The 19553-nt window shown below is 45.9% G+C and overlaps 1 protein-coding gene across 7 annotated transcripts in view; it reads right to left on the reverse strand.

The window, feature by feature from the left end:
• Positions 1–19553, reverse strand: part of NTRK3 (neurotrophic receptor tyrosine kinase 3) — a 385061-nt gene that overhangs the window by 232895 nt on the left and 132613 nt on the right. For all 7 annotated transcript variants that reach the window (XM_067696136.1, XM_067696126.1, XM_067696132.1 and 4 more), the window contains 2 exons: positions 19114–19178; positions 18198–18300 (listed from right to left, as the gene is read on the reverse strand). In XM_067696136.1, coding sequence (XP_067552237.1) covers positions 18198–18300; positions 19114–19178 — 168 coding nt within the window. The remainder of the gene's footprint in view (positions 1–18197; positions 18301–19113; positions 19179–19553) is intronic.

A 19553-nucleotide genomic window follows, 5' to 3' on the forward strand; every position in this document is an offset into this window, starting at 1 on the left:
ACTCCCATCTCCCAAGGAATTCTCACCCTCCTTACTCCACGCTCCCTCTAATCTACCCTGACTCCCTTCCCCAATCCACTGACAAATCATAGGATATTACAAGGACAAGGGACCTTGGAAGACACTTAATTCAAATCCTTCTTATCATGGAGGAGAAAAGTGAAGCTCATAAGGTACCCAAAGATAAATTAGAGTACAGCCAGGGCTAGAACACAGATTTTTAAACTATTCCATGACACTTCCCAAAGTAAATATTGCAGGGGTCAGAAAATGGACTTGAGGGTCCGTTATGGAAGCTAGAGCCTTGCTAAGCCAAGTGTAGCTGACAGAACACCAGGAGCAGCCTCCCCTGGGTGCTGGTGAGAAATTCAGAATCGCAGGCCCTGCCCCAGACCTACTGAGTCAGAGCCTGCATTTTACCAAGACGCCCTCGTGCTGTCATGCACAGTAAAGTTGGAGACACCCTGAACGAGAGAATTCTCCCTCTGATCTACAGTCAGGCAAGAAAGAGTCCCTCGCTCTCTGTGCCCAGCCCACGCCTTACTTTTCCCCAACCCAAGAGAGGGCCTGGAAATTGATGGCAATAAAAACCAAAACAACAATGCTCCCATTTCTGGTCAGTGGCTGCTTCTCTCCTTATCCATGGGGAGCCTCTGTGAGGCACTTAAATCTCTCCGTTAAGCAAACGGCACGACCGACTACACATGTAAGAACAGGTGGCAGATCACCTGCGAGAGCCCCGAGGAGCCGCAAGAGGGCTGGGTCATTAAATACTGCAGGGGCACAGATGTGGCAGCCGGCCCCCATGCAGCGGGGTGAGAACCGGGCCGCTCCATCACCTCACTGAAGGAGGGAGGGAAGAAGCCAAAACGGAAGGAGAGAGAGCCTGGTCCCACCCTCGTCTCTTGGTCCTTCATCCTTAAGCCAGATGATACCTGACATGAAACAAGCCACTCATCCTTCCTAAAGCTCATATGAGAAACAGGTCTTATTTGACAAGAATTTGTACGTCACAAGTTCACGGTGAAAAGCAAATGGGAACATATAAAGTGCCAAGCACAATGCCTGACACATAGCTGAGGCCCGATAAACAAGAGCTTTCCCTGCCATGTCTTCATCCCTCCATCCCTCCTGCCTCCTTCTGTCCCAAAGTGTTTGTACTCTGTCAGAAAGAGGCAGGGGAGGTCGCAAGGCAGGTTCATAGCCTCGGTTGCCCACTGAGATCACCTAGGCAGCTTTAGAAACTACTAGAGTCTGGGTCCCGTCCACTGAGATTCTGACTTAATTGGTCTGGGAAGCAGCCCGGCCACTGGAATTTGTAAAAGATCCTCAGGTTAATTCTAACGTAGAACCAAGGCTGCAAACCACAGCCATGATGGGATCTGTGGATTACTCGGTGCTCGTCTGAATGGAGCGAAAGTCATAATTATTTCTCCCCTCACCACGTTCACTGAGTGATTACTACATGGCCAGGGACTAAGCTAATTGCTTTATATACATAATTTCATTTAATTCTCACAAAACCCTGTACAGTAAGAATTAGCCCTCTCATTTGTCAGCTGAGGAAACGGAAGCCCAGGATAGTTAATGAGTCACTGTAAGTGCCCCAGCTCCCAAGCAGCAGAAGTGGGATTCGACCCTGGGCCTGTCTGACTCTAAGCTGTAACGGGCACCAGGCGCGTGGCTAGGGAAGAGGTCTCAGTGATGCAGACGGAGGAAGGAGTCATACAATGGGTCTGATTCCACACAAGATGGCGGTTAAAGGAAGAGATGCAGAGGGAGAGGGAGGGGTAGGTAAACACGGTGTGATCTTAGGGAAAGGCAGGTCCATCCAGCATCTTCCTGTCCATGGAACGCCACGGGGTAGGAGGAGGAAAGCCAGGCAGGGGAAGAGCTGTTAGCTGGAGGAGAACATTCCTGTCTCTAGCTTACAGGTAATCAACAGGCACCGAAAGAAAATATCCAGATCACATGCCCCCATCACAGTAGCCACAAAACTGGGGGCGCCAGTGGACAGGGGAGGAGGGCTAGGCTCCAGCGCTGCAGAGGCAAAGCTCAGGGGGACCAGAGGACATTCATGCACCCCTCTGCCTGAGGCAGCCTACCGGCATTAATAAAGCTGAGTGAGTTAGCCTATCACTGTCCCTCTACTGGGACAGGCGAGCGATCACCAAACACTCTTTGAATAATGGGGCAGGATGCTATGGAAGAAAAGCACATGATGCTGAGAAGAGGGGTCACAGGGGCTACCCTGGCTCTGGGCGGCTGGGGCAGGCGTGGCTGGGCAGAGAAGACTGGGCTGGAACAGGAAGGAGGTGGAACTGGGAACCCACGAAGCTGTGAGGTGGGGAGCCTTTGAGGCCGTCCAGGCGGAGGCACTGCGGCCTTAGGGAGAGTGAAACACTGAGGAAGCAGAGGCAAGGCCCCCATGGCAGGACTGGAAACCCCATAGCAAGGTGAGGCTGGGGAGGTAGCAGAGGGCCCAGGCAATGCTGGGCCTGGGCTGCTCTGTCGGGCATGTCGGCATCTCTCCTAAGAGCCAGGGGAAGCCTGGAGGGTCTGGAGCAGAGAACGGGACACACGAGAAAATTTCCATTGCAACGTATCACTCTGATCCTTAGACTGCAGTGTAGAAAACACAGCAAGAGGGCCAGGTCCAGAGGGTTGTAGGAAGTCTGCTTAGAAAGTTGAGGTGGGAGCCCTGGAGAGAGTGGAGGGGGCAGTGTACAAAGATGGGGGGCAGGGGGCGGCTTCAGGGTCTATGTAGGACATGACACGGACAGGACTGTGTCAGAGGGCTGTGTCAGAGCAGGCAGGGGTGGATGGCGGGGACTGGAGGAGAGGTAGGTGCCAAGGATGGATGACTCCTGTATCTCCAGCGTATGGGACATTCACTGTGACACAAAGGATGGGGGTTTGCCCCTGAGTACAGTTTGGGGCATGATGGCCAAGGCATCTATGGAAACTGCTGCTTTCTCACCTCTCTCAGCCACCTCTTTGAACCTGGGCCAAGCTCCCCACTATGACCTCAGGTAGAATCTGGAAGTGGGGTTTCTGCCAGGGTGTGCTACACTGTTTCTGGGAGTTGTATACTTGGAAAGACAGAGGAAGAGAGAGCAGAAAGCAGTGGGGGCTGAGATTAAAGGGCCACAAAAGACCCCATTAACCTGCAGCCAAGTGTCCGCCTGAGGCAGGATAAGCAGCTTATGAACTGATAAGAGGAAAGTATGCAGCTGTTAGCTTGGGGAGCTTTTGTCACTGGTTTGTGAGCAAGCAGGAGGCTCTCAAGATGATGGAGGGAAGGAAAGGACCATCTGTCAAGGGGTCTCTGCAGCTCTCCGGGATGGGGACCCTCCAAAGCTCTCAGCGGCCCTGGAGCCTCTTCTATTCTGACTTTCAAAAGCAAAATCGTGGCTTAGAGCATGCAGCCTTGGAGTCAGACAGACCCAATGACCCTATCAGGATTCTCAAAATTCCATTTTTTTATCTGTAAAACTCAGGATGATAATATTCATCTCAGAGCATTCCTGATTGTCAAAAAAATGGCAAGAATTATATAATTAGCTATTTGGTTGAGCAGTTACTATGCTTTGGGTACTGGGTTCTAGGTTATGGGTTCTGTTTTATATATATTATCTCAGCTCACCCAGTGAATAAGCCAAGCCTTCAAGATTTTATGTAATGAACCAACATTTCAAGGCAAACTATGCTCTCTCAAGACAGCAGCTATTGTGGATAACCAACAATGACCTACTGTATAGCTCAGCGAACTCTGCTCAATATTATGTAACAACCTAAATGGGAAAAGAATTTGAAAAAGAATAGATACATATATATGTATAACTGAATCACTTTGCTGTGCACCTGAAACTAACACAACATTGTTAATCAACTATACGCCAATATAAAATAGCAAGTTTAAAAAAAGATGGTAGTTCTTGGTATTTTTATTAGAATAACCTCAGAGGGTACTGGCCCACCCGTATTGCTGACTGGCAAAGCCATCAGGCTGAACCACCAGCCTCAGAGGCTGACCTTAGCCAAGGGGATTTTGCTTCCCCTTGAGTCAGGGAAGTGGTGGAGGCTCAGGCAGGCTGGGGTAGGGAGATGGGAGGAGGAAAGCAATGGCCCAGATGGCAAAAGGCCACCTGCTGGCCAGCACCACTGTTCCCTCTTGTTCAGCCCTGCTGCAGACTAGCTGGGTACCAGCCTATCTCCATGGGCTCCGAGCAAGGTGAATGTTTAGCATTAGCCATCTGGAAACTTGCACTGAGGGAGGGCCACAAGAAAGTCTCCTGATGTACTTCCCTGCTGGCACAGTGGTTAAGAATCTGCCTGAGAACACAGGGGGCACGGGTTTGAGCCCTGGTCTGGGAAGATCTCACGTGCCGTGGAACAACTAAGCCCGTGCGCCACAACTACTGAGCCTGTGCTCTAGAGACTGCAAGTCACAAGTACTGAGCCTGTGAACCACAACTACTGAAGCCCACGTGCATAGAGTCCATGCCCTGCAACAAGGGAAGCCACCGTAATGAGAAGCCCACGCACCGCAATGAAAGAGTAGTAGCCCCCGCTCTCCGCAACTAGAGAAAGTCCGCCCGCAGCAAAGAAGACCCAACTCAGCCAAAAATAAATAAATTAATTAATTTTTTTAAAAAAGTCTCCTGATGCCCACAGAACCTGGCAGATCCCAAGACTTCCCAGGACTCCACTCTACTGAGGTATCTGTGAGGTGCAGAGTGATCCCAGGACTTGTACTACCACGAAGTACAGAGCTGTGACTATTCCTCCTTAGCTTGAAAACTTAGAGGGACTTGGGGACATCTGAAGCCCTGAGAACAAATTTTGAAAACATTCTTTCCCAAAGGCTAGAGAGAAATAGGACTGTAGCATTACAACTTTCCTCCTCAGCTTTGCAGACCTGCCATCACTGATCACATGTCCTTGCGCTAATCACTTTCTTTCAATTCTTATTCTTCCTTATTCTTTCAATTGCCTTGCCAGGATAATACCGATAATAGCTACTGTGCAGCATTGTCTTAAGGTTTAGTATGTGTCTGAAAACGTGTTTGGCATATAATAAGCACTCTATTAATGATCCCTATTTATAATATGACCTGTTTCTTCATATATAAAGAGTTCTTGGCAGGCTCCTCCATCTTCTGATTAATTTTTCAGGGTACTAGGTCAGTCTAAACCAGGGATCTGAAGCTATGGCCCACAGGCCAAATCCAGTCTGTTACCCATTTTTGTAAATAAAGTTTTATTGTAACACAGCCAGACCAATTTATTTACAAAGTGACTACAACAGCCGACATGAGTGATTACAGCAGAAACGATATGGCCAGCAAGGCCTAAAATACTTACTATCCGGCTTCTTAATGAAAAAGTTTGCCAATTTCTAATTACACTGAAGTTTCTCAAACATTAATGAGCATCACAATCACCCAGGGTGTTTTTTAAGAATACCAATTCCCAGGGCCTACCACCAGAGCACTGGATTCAGGAGACATGGCCCAGGAACCTGCATTTTAATCAGCCCCCATCACCATCAATAATTCTGATGCAAGTGTCCCAAGGACACATTGGAAGGAACCCTGGTCTGTGCAATCAGCAATGCTAAGTGACACCAGAGCCCCGGTTGTCCCCATGAAGGGGCAGATGGAGCCTAGGTTGGGAGAAAGTCAGCACTCTGCATCTAGTAAGGAGGTGCATGCAGCCTGTGCCCCCTTTCCCCAGCAGCTGCCTGCTTTGTTTTAAAGTTCAATGCAGAAAACTTGGAAGACAAAGAAAACAAAAGTCACAAAGGATGAAATAAAAAAAGCTTTCATAATCCAACTATCCAAGGATAACTATCATTTATATTCTAACCTATCAGTCTATATGATCCCAGTATTTTTCCCAGGTATATATATGAAAATATTTTCTCTTTATTTTACAACAAAAACAAATGGGCAACTGTTTGCAGTCTTTACTCACTGGAAAATACATTAATATTTCGATAAACGGAAAGCATTTCCTCTAAGATCAGGAATAAGACAAGGATGTCCACTCTTACCACTATTATTCAACATAGTTTTCGAAGTCCCAGCCACAGCAGAGAAGAAAAAGAAATGAAAGGAATCCAAATTGGAAAAGAAGAAGTAAAACTGTCACTGTTTGCAGATGACATGATACTATACATAGAAAGTCCTAAAGATGCCACCAGAAAACTACTAGAGATAACCAATGGATTTGGTAAAGTTGCAGGATACAAAATTAATGTACAGAAATCTCTTGCATTCCTATACACTAACAATGAAAGATCAGAAAGAGAAATTAAGGAAACAATCCCATTCACCATTGCAACAAAAAGAATAAAATACCTAGGAATAAACCTACTTAAGGAGGCAAAAGACCTGTACTCAGAAAACTATAAGACACTGATGAAAGAAACCAAAGATGACACAAACAGATGGAGAGATATACCATGCTCTTGGATTGAAAGAATAAAAACTGTGAAAATGACTACACTACCCAAAACAATCTAAAGATTCAATGCAATCCCTATCAAATTACCAATGGCATTTTTCACAGAATTAGAACAAAAAATTTTACCATTTGTATGGAAACACAAAAGACCCCGAATAGCCAAAGCAATCTTGAGAAAGAAAAACAGAGCTGGAGGAATCAGGCTCCCTGACTTCAGACTATACTTCAAAGCTATAGTCATCAAGACAGTATGGTACTGGCACAAAAACAGAAATATAGATCAGTGGAACAGGATAGAAAGCCCAGAGATAAACCCATGCACCTACGGTCACCTAATCTGTGACAAAGGAGGCAAGAATATACAATAGAGAAAAGACAGTCTCTTCAACAAGTGGTGCTGGGGAAACTGGACAGCTACATATAAAATAATGAAATTAGAACACTCCCTAGCACCATACACAAAAATAAACTCAAAATGGAGTAAAGACCTAAATGTAAGACCAGACACTATAAAACTCTTAGAGGCAAACATAGGAAGAACACTCTTGGACATAAATCACAGCAAGATGTTTTCTGACCCACCTCCAAGGTAATAAAAATAAAAACAAAAATTAAAAAATGGGACCTAATGAAACTTAAAAGCTTTTGCACAGCAAAGAAAACCATAAACGAGATGAAAAGATAACCCTCAGAATGGGAGAAAATATTTTCAAACAAAGCAATTGACAAGGGATTAATCTCCAAAATATACAAATAGCTCATGCAGCTCAATATCAAAAAAACATACAACCCAGTCAAAAAGTGGGCAGAAGACCTAAATAGACATTTCTCCAAAGAAGACATACAGATGGCCAAGAGGCACATGAAAACATGCTTAACATCACTAATTATTAGAGAAATGTAGATCAAAACTACAATGAGGTATCACCTCACACCAGTCAGAATGGCCATCATGAAAAAAATCTACAAACAATAAATGCTGGAGAGAGTGTGGAGGAAAGGAAACGCTCCTACACTGTTGGTGGGAATGTAAATTGATACAGCCACTATGGAGAACGCTATGGACATTCCTTAAAGAATTAAAAATAGAACTACCATGTGACCCAGCAATCCCACTACTGGGCGTATACCCTGAGAAAACCATGATTCAAAAAGACACATGCACCCCAATGTTCACTGCAGCACTATTTATAATAGCCAGGACATGGAAGCAACCTAAATGTTCATCAACAGATGACTGGATAAAGACAATGTGGCACATATATACAATGGAATATTACTCAGCCATAAAAAGGAACAAAATTGGGTCATTTGTAGAAACGTGGATGGACCTGGAGTCTGTCATACAGAGTGAAGTAAGTCAGAAAGAGAAAAACAAATATCGTGTATTAACGCATATATGTGGAATCTAGAAAAATGGTAGAGGCGAACCTATTTGCAGGACAGGAATAAAGGCACAGACATAGAGAACGAATGTGTGGACACGGTGGGGAGGGAAGAGGGGATGGAATGAATTGGGAGAATGGTATTAACAATCCCATGTGTAAAATAGATAGCTAGTGGAAACCTGCTGTATAGCTCAGGGAGCTCAGCTCGGTGCTCTGTGAAAACCTAGATGGGTGGGATGGGGGTGGGGGGTGGGAGGGAGGTCCAAGAGGGAGGGGATATATGTATACGTATAGCTGATTCACTTTGTTGTACAGCAGAAACTAACACAACATTGTGAAGCAACTATACCCCAATTTAAAAATATGTATACATATGAACACGTTCACATGTCAATAAATATTACTCTCAAATATCACTCTTGATATTCAACCGTTAAAAAAAGAATGCAGTAAATACATACATGTATGAAATCATCACCCTGTACACCTTAAACTTACACATTGTTGTGTGTCAAATATATCTCAATATAGCTGGAAAAAAGAGAAAAAAAGAATGCAGTAGATCTCTATGAACTAAGATGAAATAATCTCAAAGATAGTTACCAAAAATAATGTGGTCCAGAACAACGTGAATACAAGCTGGCATTTGTATAAAGGCAACGGGAAACATCTCTCCTTTTATAGCACTGACTATCTCGGCAAGGATACACAGAACCTCTAAATAGTTATTATCTCAGAAGCAGGAAATTAGGCACATTGAGAGTAACTTTTACTCCATTATCTTTTACATTATTGGGCTTTCTTACTATTTGCATGTATATCCTTAAAGAAATATTAAAAATTTGCTTTTAAAAACTGTCATTTCTCTTTCTTTCTTTTTTTTTTTTTTTCATTTTTTGGCTGGGTGACATGTGGGATCTGGGTTCCCCGACCAGGGATGGAACCCACACCCCCTGCATGGGAAGCGCAGGGTCTTAACTACTGGACTGTCAGGGAAGTCCTCAAAAATTGTCATTTTTAATGTCTTCATTGAAATTACATCATTTGTATGAACCACAGTGTGCTCAACTAACCATTTATTAAATTTAAGCAATTCTTAGTGGATAGAGTTGACTGTGTAAGTCACAGTGGGATGAACGCCCACACACATCAATATGGGCAGCCGTTGGTGATCACTACCTGAGGTTAAATTCTCAGAAGTGGAGTTTCTGGGACATGGGATTCCTCTGATTTTAGCCTTTTAATAAAATTTGCCAAACCACTTTCCAGAAAGGCAGGCTCTGTCCACACACTTAGCAACTGCAAACGTGAATGTCCATTTTCCCTTTCGCTCGGATGGCCCCTCATTTCTGACAGTGCTTCTCTTTAGAAGGCCTCCAGCTCCAAACACAGCCCTATCAGGCCGGCGTGTCCCCCAGACGCCCCCCACCTCCAGCCCCGCAAAGCAAGCCCAGGCAGTGGCTGGGACGATTGGAGCCATTTCCTCACATCATGGCCAATAACAGTACTCAAATCCTGCCTGCTTTTCTTAAAGACTAAGCCAACAATGGGGGTGCCCCCTGGCACCCCTCCACTGGCCCAAGGCCAGCCCACTGAACTCAACTGATTTGGAAGGATTCACTTGGAAAGGTAGTTCCTGGAACTACCTGGGCACCCTCCCCGGGGCTTCATGTCAGACCTGCTGGCAGACAGACCGATGCTGGCATTCTTCTCCCCCACCTGGGAACAGGTGTGCATCGCTGTTACAGCACAGAGGCCCCTCTGAACTCAAGATCCCCGTCAGGTAGGGAGGCTCGGCATTGCTGGGACTGCTAAGGAAACCGTTCCAGTCTTTGGCCAACTATGCAGTTCTTATTCCACAGTCCATTGGGAGGGCAGGGCAGGTGTCCAATGTAAATACCACTGGAGCGGCAGGACTGAGGAGAACAAAATTCCAGCCACCAAGAGCAGTGCCTCTGAGGCTGGCAGGTGCCCTGGGCCTCCACTGACTTAACCCGCTAGGCTTCCTCCACCAAACAACATGCCCTGATCCACTTCAGGGCCTGCCAAGCCCAAGCTGCTCCCATTTCCTGTAGCTCCCAACATTACCTCCAAGATCAGCTATGGGAGGAAGAGGAAACGGGACGTGGAAGTTTCTAGAAGAGGAGAGGAGTGCCTGCCCAGCCACACAAGGGACTCTGGGCTGGGAATGCTGCACGCCCACTGACTGCTGGCCTCCCTGGGGCTCTGTCTCCAGCCCTTGTGTTGATGGACCTCACGCTTGTGCTAAGATCAACAGAGGCAGCAGGCCTTACAAGTGCCCTTGTGTGGAAGGAGGTGGCAGTTCGCTATGAACCAAGGAAGCCACTGCAGAACTGCTTTAGGAAAGAAGCAAGCCTTATTTACCCAAAGAGGGTAGAACTAAAATTGCCTTAGAAGTCGTGGTTCTATTTTGTAATTGTACAGTCATATTATTCCAACTAGCAGAGTCAGGGGTTGAGGCCGGCTGATTTTGCTAATGGTGCACAGGAAGAAATGGAACACAGGGATGTGACCTAAGTCCCCAGGTCCCAGGCCTGAGGTTTTCACTTCGTCCTTTGTTCCCTGAACTGTGGGCCCCGGAGCAGCATCCTCTGGAAACTGGTTAGAAACACTGACTCTCAGCCCTTCCCCAGAATCTGCATTTTCATAAGATCCCCAGCATCCCCCAGGATTCAGTGCAGTGGTTCCTAAACTTTAGTGAGCATCAAAAATCTCCCCCACTTCACCCCAGGTCTGACCCAGTGGGTGTGAGTGATCCCAGGCATCTACACATTTCACACGGTCCCAAGGTGACCAGATACACCGGTCTGCAGACTGCATACATGACCTGGGCCACTAATTAAATGCGCAATTGCATCTTGGCCTTACACCGCTGGTTCTCAACCTTGGCTGCACAACTGAAATCACCCGAGGTGTTGAAAAAAGCATGCCCATGCCTAGAGTTTCGCCTCTAGAATCGGATTTAATCAGCCTGGGGTGCCACCTGGGCCGAGGGAGTCATACAATTTGACCAAGTGATTGGAATGTGCAGTGAAGATTGAGAACCATTGATTCAGAGTGACCTCATTTAAAACCTGGTTTTCTTGATCACCAGCCACATGACATGGGGCAATTTAACCACTCTGAGCAGCTTTATTGCCTTTACAATGTGGAGAACAGCCACTCATCAGGACAAAATACTATAAGGTATATTAGACCTTATATGCCTACATGTGCCTATATGTGTCTGGCACACAGTAGGTACTCAATAAATGCCCATGCCCCCTATTCTCTTTCCTTGCTATGATTAGAAGTGAAAAATCAGCTGATACTCTTATCTTTACCCCAAATCCCAGCTCCTCTCTGAACAGGAAGCATAGAAATATCGGTTTCCCTCCTCACCATTCAGGAAAAAAATGAAGGCGCTAGGGCTTGAAACCACGTTGGAATGTGTATTCAGGGAGCAGAGCTGGCTTCACGGGCCTGACCCTAACTCCATGCTCAGAAGAGCCCCATGATTGGGGTATAAGTCTCTGCTGTAGCTGTCCTGCAATTCTAGTGCTTTAGGAAGATTTTGCACTGGGTCCCATAAATTAGGTAGCCGGGCCTGTCAGGAAGAAAGCTTGTCTGGAGACCAGTGCAAGGATGCCAGCAAATCCCTCTCTGGCTTGTGGCAGCAGAACTAATACAAGAGAAAAAAATAAAGGGGTGTGCACCAGAGTGACTTGGTGAATCTCTCTCTAAACTAAACATACGGGGGTATCAGGGAAGGGAGGAAGAGAGGGTGTCACTAACCCTCTAAGAGAAAGAGCCAGGAAGAGACCAACCGGAAGCTCTTCTCTTTCCTCGGGATGCTCTGGGGCCGGAGGCAGTGGCAGACACCACTGGTGGCTGAGCCCCAGCCGGATGCAGGCTCCCCTTTCTCCTCCTGCAGGATGCTCCTTCCCCACCCCATCCAACTCGTCCCCCATGACGGATGCACAGCACAAAGGGCAATGGGGTGAGGAGTAGCTGGGGCCAGGGATTTGCAGCAGTTTGCTTGTAAACCTCAGGGCCTGAGGATAACAGCAGTCTCAAAATTATGTTCAAAGAGGCATCTTCCACCAGGAATCCCAAGCACAGGGTCATTGCCAAGGCCAGGGGCAAGCTTCCTCACTTGCGTACCTCAATTCAGAGGAGGAAACAGCAAAGGAAGTCAAGAAAGAAAAACAAGCAAGAAGGAAAAATAGACTTATTTCAGGAAGTCAGGAAACCCAAGTCCTCCACTCAGTTTCACTTCTGCCTTGCTCTTGGCTTCTGACGCCCCATTAAATCAAGGCCAGATAAGTGTATTTCTCAGGGCAAAAAAAGCTGCCTTATCAGTGGCACTAATGGTGACCTCATCCAGGGTCAAGGTCACCTTTCAGTAGTCTCAGAATTCTCTATTTCTACCCCACACTCATTGTATCAATTCCCTGGCTCTGTGCTCACGGCTATAGATACAGGGACCCTCTATCCCAGCTGAAGAAGAAATGCCAGTTAGAGCATCAAACATTAGGAGGCCAGGATCCCAGCCCTACCTCCATCCAGCTGGAAGAAACCCTTCACAGTCCAATGTTCCAAGGTTAGGAGAGCGGGCAGAAATGACTCCTTCCCAAGTCTAATCATTCCCGTTAACCGAGCAGTTAAACCAGAGGGATAACAGGGCCATTCAACGCAGGCAGCCACCCCCGAGATCTTTTGGCAGGAACCAATCAGTCCCTCCAAATCTCACTCTGACAATCTACTTGGAGAGAAGTTACCATCTGTTTATGGGGAAAAAAATGTTAATAACCCTCAATCATAATCAAATAGGCAACCACTTTAAGTACCTATTAGCTGATGCTAATTCACAATGCAACAATCCTGGAGTGCCCATCCACGGGCCCATCAGGGGCACCAGCACACGTCCAACCATTAGGATGGACGGCAAGCAGATGAAGCACCTAAGGTATTACCGGAAGCCCAACCAGCCTTTCTAGATTCCTGGCCTTCCCAGCCTTCTTTCTGGCTTCTGCTGCCTTGCCATGCAGTCCCCAACATGTCCAGAAAGAGACAGAGGAAGTCCTCTAAGCCTGGGAAGCAAGACTCCTCCATCAGCTCCCACCTTTTCCCCAGGCCAGGTGTGTCCCAGCTTGAGAAAAGAGGATTAATAAGAGACATGTTTGAAAGCCCCTTTGAAGCAGGACAGCATTCAAAGATAATTAGATAAAGTATTGGAAGAGCAGACCTGATTTATTCACAATCCGTCTTCCTTTCCCAGACCTTCCCAGGCTCTCTGCATACAGCACGCAGGTGGGAAAGCAGGCCAGCATTGCTCTAGCTAGCCGTGCATTTTGGCATGTCATTTCATTTCTCTGCGTCTGCTTCCTTACCTGTACAATGGGGACATTAGCCTAATAAGTCTAAGGTCTGTTTCAACTCTAATAAACCATTATTCTGTTTCCTCTGTGACAGTAAGAGGGAGCCAAGAAGTATGAAGTTCACTCCCACAGTATCTCTGATCTAGACATATATAAAGATGCTTAAGAGGTAGTCAGACAAGAGAGACCAAATAATGTATGCCCTTTTTACAGCCTGCAAAAACCCCACACGTTTGCTTCTTTCTCCATTAAATAATAATGACAGTCACCTTATATGAAAACTATAGGGTATGTTTAAGTATTTAAAGACACACTAGCATCTTCTACCTGGTTATTGTTCTAACAACCACGTGAAATAAAGATGGCAGATGCACTGTGGATGTTCATGGTGGGGCAGCCAAGACCAAGGAATTAGGTCATTCTATCGACAGTTGCCATGAGAAGTGACTGAGAATGCAAGGTAGAACGTCCGTTCTAGAACCCACTCAGCTTAACCAGACTGAAAACCAGAGCAGGTCACCTCCTTTCTTGGGCTTCCTATGCCTCAGTTTCTCATCTCTAAATAATGACACTGCAGGGCCCGGCTAGATCATTGTCACGATCTTTCAATGTCTAATTTTAAAATATTATATGAGGATGAGCATGGAATAAATTCTAAGCCATGTCACTTCCAGGCCCAGGATGCACCAGCACAATATAATTAGTTAAGATACTGACATATTTTGATATATTTCTGTCCCTCCTAGTAAACGACCCCTGCCCTGAACCTCCTGACCACCCACCACTCAACCACCCTGTGATCCAGCATGATTATGAGTTAACACCCGGCACAGCAGGGAGCCCCCGGGTGCCGGCTCCAGCAGGAGGGCAGTATGTGCTCTGACTGGTCAGTGCCCACACCATACCAAATACTTCAGGATCATCCTGCCACTCTAAAGCATGGGGCTTCATCCACAGCTCAAAGAAAGCCCACTGGACACTCAGCCCCATTTTAGAACCTTTGTGATTATAAGAGAAGATGAGCTCGAATCCTAACCCTCCACAGGGCAGAATCCTGACCTCTCCCCAGGCCGGAATTTCGATCAACAAGATGGCAGTTGAAAACAGTAAAAAAGTGTCTGAGACAACGCATTTTCAGTTCATTTCTATAAACTTTGGTTAATATATTCAACCTCCATAAAATAGGTCCCCAGTGGAATTCCTATATGTACCAACATGGAGCGATCTCTAACACATGACAAGCAAATAAAGAAGATGCAGAAGGGTGTTTAGAGTATAAACACGTTTACAAATTAAAACATACACAAAGTAATGCATCTTGTAAATATATTCACATATGTAGACATATATATGTGTATGTATATATGTATATCTTTCTTCACATCTTGTACCTATCTGTGACCACTCTTGGGAGTGTTACAGTCTTTAATCATGCTGTTTAAAACTCTCGGGACACAAGCTCTCTCATCCACATAAAATTTATTAATAAGGTCTATAAGAGACAACTATACTTTTGATTGTTTTCTAGATGTCTATGAATAAATACAATTGTGATTTGGAAAAAACAAAACATATATATATACATATATGTAAGTAGAACTATAAAATTGAGCTGGTTACCAGACTTGGCCACTAGGATTGCCATAGAGTAGAGGCCGTTGCTAAGTTGGCAGTCTGCAGGGTATGGGGTCAGCTGGGAGAGAGCCATGGCGCGAAGGGTGGGTGTGCAGAGACAGCAGAGAAGGAGAGACAGAGATACAGGGAGAGAGACAAAAACAAGTGGACTGATGGATGCACAGTGAACTCAAGCTAATGACTGCCTATGGAAATGGGAGCGGAAATGGGATCGGGGTGACAGTTAAAGCCATCTTAGTTTTATCAGTAATAGGAATAAAACATTAGATGCAACAGAAGACAAAACAGTAACAGCTGCTTATTCTAAGTGACAGGAATATGAGTGTCTGTCATACTAATGTCCATATTTTTCTATATATTTTTTTATTTCTCAGAAGGAAGTTCATTTTAATAAGTCCTCCTCATCCATACACTGTGTTCCAGGCCCTCAGATGTGGAGGGTGGGAATTATTTATGAGTCTCCCAGATCATCTCCGCTCCACCTCCACTGCCCAGACATCTCAGATTTCCAAATGAGCCCTAACTAGCCCATTACTGATTAACAAGCTGTGCTTGTTTTCTGAGTAAAACTAAAGTCATTCATTTCTAAGTTCAGAAACAATTTGTCAAAGACTGTGCAAAGTTTCAGGCATACTCAGCTGAGTGACTGCGGGTTTCTGCAACAAGTCACTCCTGGTCTAACAGGACAGATGATGTGTGAGCAAGATAATGACAGTGCCCCAGGATTAGGGTGGAAGAAAAGCATTTTTACTAAATATTGTGTGGGACAAAAGAGGGCATGATTAAGTCTTGGGAGGGCAGCCCATCCTGGAAGGACAATGAAAGAAGCTTGGACAGGCTTATACACAAAGAAAGAAGAAAACTACAACCACAGGGACCCTTTTAAATGTCAATTACACACAGATCTCAACACTCAGAGCAATGCAATGAGGGAGGTGGTATCATTCCATCATTTTGAAGTTGTGGGAATAGAGGCTGTGAGAAGTTAAGTAACTTTGCTGGAAACAAAGAGCAATTAAGTGGCATCACAGATTTTTAACCCCGATTTGAAAATTCAAAGCTGAGGAACGGGTGGCTCTGAAGAGACGGAGGTTTGCCTGAGTCAGATTTGGGGGACTTCTGGTACACGCAACTTTGCTCTTTTTTCTGGACTGGGAGGCCCGCTGCTAATAAAAGATCAAGGGTGTATGCAGCCTGGGGCATTTGCTGTTTCATCCTAAGATGAGAACTAAATACAGTCAGGCATAACAAAGATCAGAAAGATGCAGGCTTAATTCTAAACAGGGTCAGCCTTGGATACAACATCTTATCTTGCCTCTCACTCTAGCCAAACTTCTTCAGGTCACCTGACTTTAAATTAAGGAATATTTCACTTCCAAACTTATGGATGTTTGGCGAAACCAGGGCCAATGAAGGCAGCTCAGCCCGGGAGAGGGGAGTGGGTGTTGGGAGAGGCTCCAAGGACAGCTGAGGGGAAAGCACCACGCTGGGTGCTGCCTAATTCATCCGACATGGGGACACGCTCTTCCAGAAAACAGATGACAATTAAGAGGAAAAATCTGCTTGTTTGGTGGTGCCAGTCATGTTGCAGGGTCTCAGCTGGTGGTGTGCCTCTCCAGGGGAGAGCAATAATGCCCCGTTTTCCCCTTTGGTCAAGGCCCTGCTGTTTCCTTAGGTGGAGGGGAGGAAGAGCTAGGAAAGTTCCTCCCATGGTAGGAAAATTTTGCACAAGTACTAGTGCCAGGTCCTCAAAGCCAGGAGCCCAAGGATGATGCTAAGACTGAAGGCTCAGAGCCTGCATGGGGGTCACTGACCTTCCAAACCTGTGAAGCCCTGTTTGGCCCGTGCGGTACTGGTAGATAAAACCTCTCCAGCCAAGGTGGCTGACCGTGGTCTCCTCTTGTTTAAGTCATCTGGCTTCAGGCCAAACTTCTAATATATAGAGAAGTTTTATAATTTGCCTTTACGTGTTATTTCTCTTGGTCAAAATATTTCATTTGCTTCAAGAAAACCTGGTTTGCTCTTCTGGGACTTGTTCAGCTTAACCAAGAGCAGAAAGAGGCAGGAGGCTTCTGGGAAGCCAGACAGTCCTCCCCCATGATTTCTGCCTTTCTAGTTCTCTATGGCTATCCCTTGCTATATATCAGTGTTCTAAACTTGTAGGGTGGTCACAGACTCTTTTGACAATATAATAGAGCTATGGATTAGTTCCTTCCCAACCCCGCCCTCTGCCACCATGTACAAACAATTAAACATTTACATATAAGTTCAGGGGACCACTATCCCTGTGAATCTCATTCATGCTTTCCCCTTAATTCCTGAGCCCCCAGGTCAAGACCCCAACCACAGATACCAGTTCGTGTGCAGAAGTCATTGAAATTCATCTTTCTGGATCCCATAATCTCACCAGAAGACTCCAACCTGAATCCTTGCTCAGGAACCTTGTCAAATACTTCATACTCCCTCCCCACCCTTCTCCTATTAACATCAGCCATAAATGGAAATACTTCATACTCCCTCCCCACCCTTCTCCTATTAACATCAGCCATAAATGGAAACCCCAGCTGGGAGTATATCTTGAAATTCAAGTTTCTGTTTAAGCACTGGTATCCAGCCTCCCTTGCGCCATTTGGTCAGATCCATCCTGGGACCAGGCAGATGGATGCTAATTCACCACATTAACCCCTTTTGTGCCAGCCCCCTTTTCCCAAGCCTTGGTGGAGAGCCACGTCTCACATTCCACCCCAGCTGTAACGGGGTTGAGTACTCTGTGTTGTGGAAACTGGCCAGCAGATTTAGCAATCACGTTGCTCTTGGCATCCATTCTGGAACTCTGTGTAGAGCTACGTGCTGAGATACCACGCATGGGCAACCTCTCAATGCCACAGTCTACCATCCTACATTTAGTTCTGCTAATACCTTCTCATCACAACTCCAAGGATGGGTGCAGACAAGAGAAAAACCAAGTTACTCAAACAAAGAGTCCTTTTACCCACCAAAAATAAAAAGAAAGGTAAGTCCTCTTCATTTGCCCTCAAATCCAACTTCTTTCCCAAATCATCCTCATTGTACCAGCCCAGTGAAGCAATGTTTTTAGTCATTACAGAAAAACCAGGTGGTCCACAGTTTGGTCCTCACACCAACACTGCCTTCAATCCATCACTACCAATAATAAACGTGTAGATGGGAGTCTCTACCAGGGCCACTTAAGCCCACCACCCTGAAGCCCTCTCAGAGAGCAAAGAAATTAAAACAGCATCTTTTGATCAAAAGGAGCCATGTTTCCCCCATGAGACCCTCGCAAATGAAAATTTCACCTTACCCTTCATTCCAAATTTGGACCGTCGACCATACTTGTTGATCATGATAAAGAGAACCACCAACAGGACACAGGCAAAAGCAGCAAGTCCAACGGCTATGGATACCTATTGGGAGCCAAAAACAGACAGTCGAGCAGTTACAGAAAACCGGAGTATGAAGTAACACGCATGCTCAGATGAGAACATCCTATTACAGTAGCAACTGTAGCCCTCCCAGAACTTCAGTGAACTTCAGAACTTCTCAGACTGAGTAAAGTCTTGAGAAGATGTAATTTATGAGACTCTAAGAACATCAAAAAATAAATTACCCAGACTGATTAGAGAAAGTTCCATGATTCAGTGTTCTGAGCCCTCTCATCTGGGGACCATCCTAAGAGATGCAGGAGGAAGCCCAGAGATGCTTCTGCCTGTTGTTCCATTGTGGTTTTAATTAGCAAGCAAATCTTGCATCTTCACATTGACATTCTTTGCATAATATTCTTATCCAGGAGATTCTAAAAAGACTCCTTTCCTTTTCTCCCCAGAGAAACCTCAGGCTCTGAGAGCGGGAGGTGGGGTCACCTCCCACTCAAGAAGATGCCCTGGGCAACTCTGACTTTTGTAAAAGTCTGTACAGTTAGCAGCCCCTTCGAATCAGGCCCAGCTGGCTCCTAATGGAGTGGGAAGTTTCAAACTGTTCTCCTCCCGAGCCCTAGGGCTTAAAGCAGATCCTCAAAGACTTCCTCAAACAATGAATTATTCTCATCAAACAAGGAAGGTTTTAACCACCTGAAAGGAGGTCATTCATCATGGCTTCTCTATGCCACGTATGCTAGAGTTCCAAATAAGGCAGTATTGGGAAAAGTTAGCTACTAAAACAGAAGCCTGAAAAACTACTGCATCAGTAAACACCTTCCTCTTGACCAAGGAGTGACTCACCCCAAAAGTGTCTTCCTCTGGTTTATGGGTCACAGTGATAGGAGGGGTGGGGCTCACTTCGTAGACTGAAAACCAAACATAAATAGAGAAGAGTAGTTAGCTTCCTGGCCACGAGAGCCTCAGCCACGGTCCCTGCCTAACTCCCAAGTCCTCTTGAAAGTTCTTGCTGGAGAACATCCCCTTGAAGCTAGACTCTGACTGCCTGGCCTCCCCAGGCTTTGCAGGGGTCCCCAGAGATCGGATCCCCGTGTGGCTGCCTGGTGGGTATTGATGACTCAAAGACAGACTCCATAGGTATAAAGAACCTTTGCTCCCGTCCCCCAATCCCCATCACAGAGTAAATAATGTAACCTGGACAATGTGGGCCATGAGCTATTGAATAAATAAGAGGGAAAAAAATGGTTTGGGATCACAGCCAGGGTCTGGATTCGGCCAGTTTC

This window comes from Pseudorca crassidens, chromosome 1, assembly GCF_039906515.1.
Source record: "Pseudorca crassidens isolate mPseCra1 chromosome 1, mPseCra1.hap1, whole genome shotgun sequence".
Taxonomy (NCBI): domain Eukaryota; kingdom Metazoa; phylum Chordata; class Mammalia; order Artiodactyla; family Delphinidae; genus Pseudorca; species Pseudorca crassidens.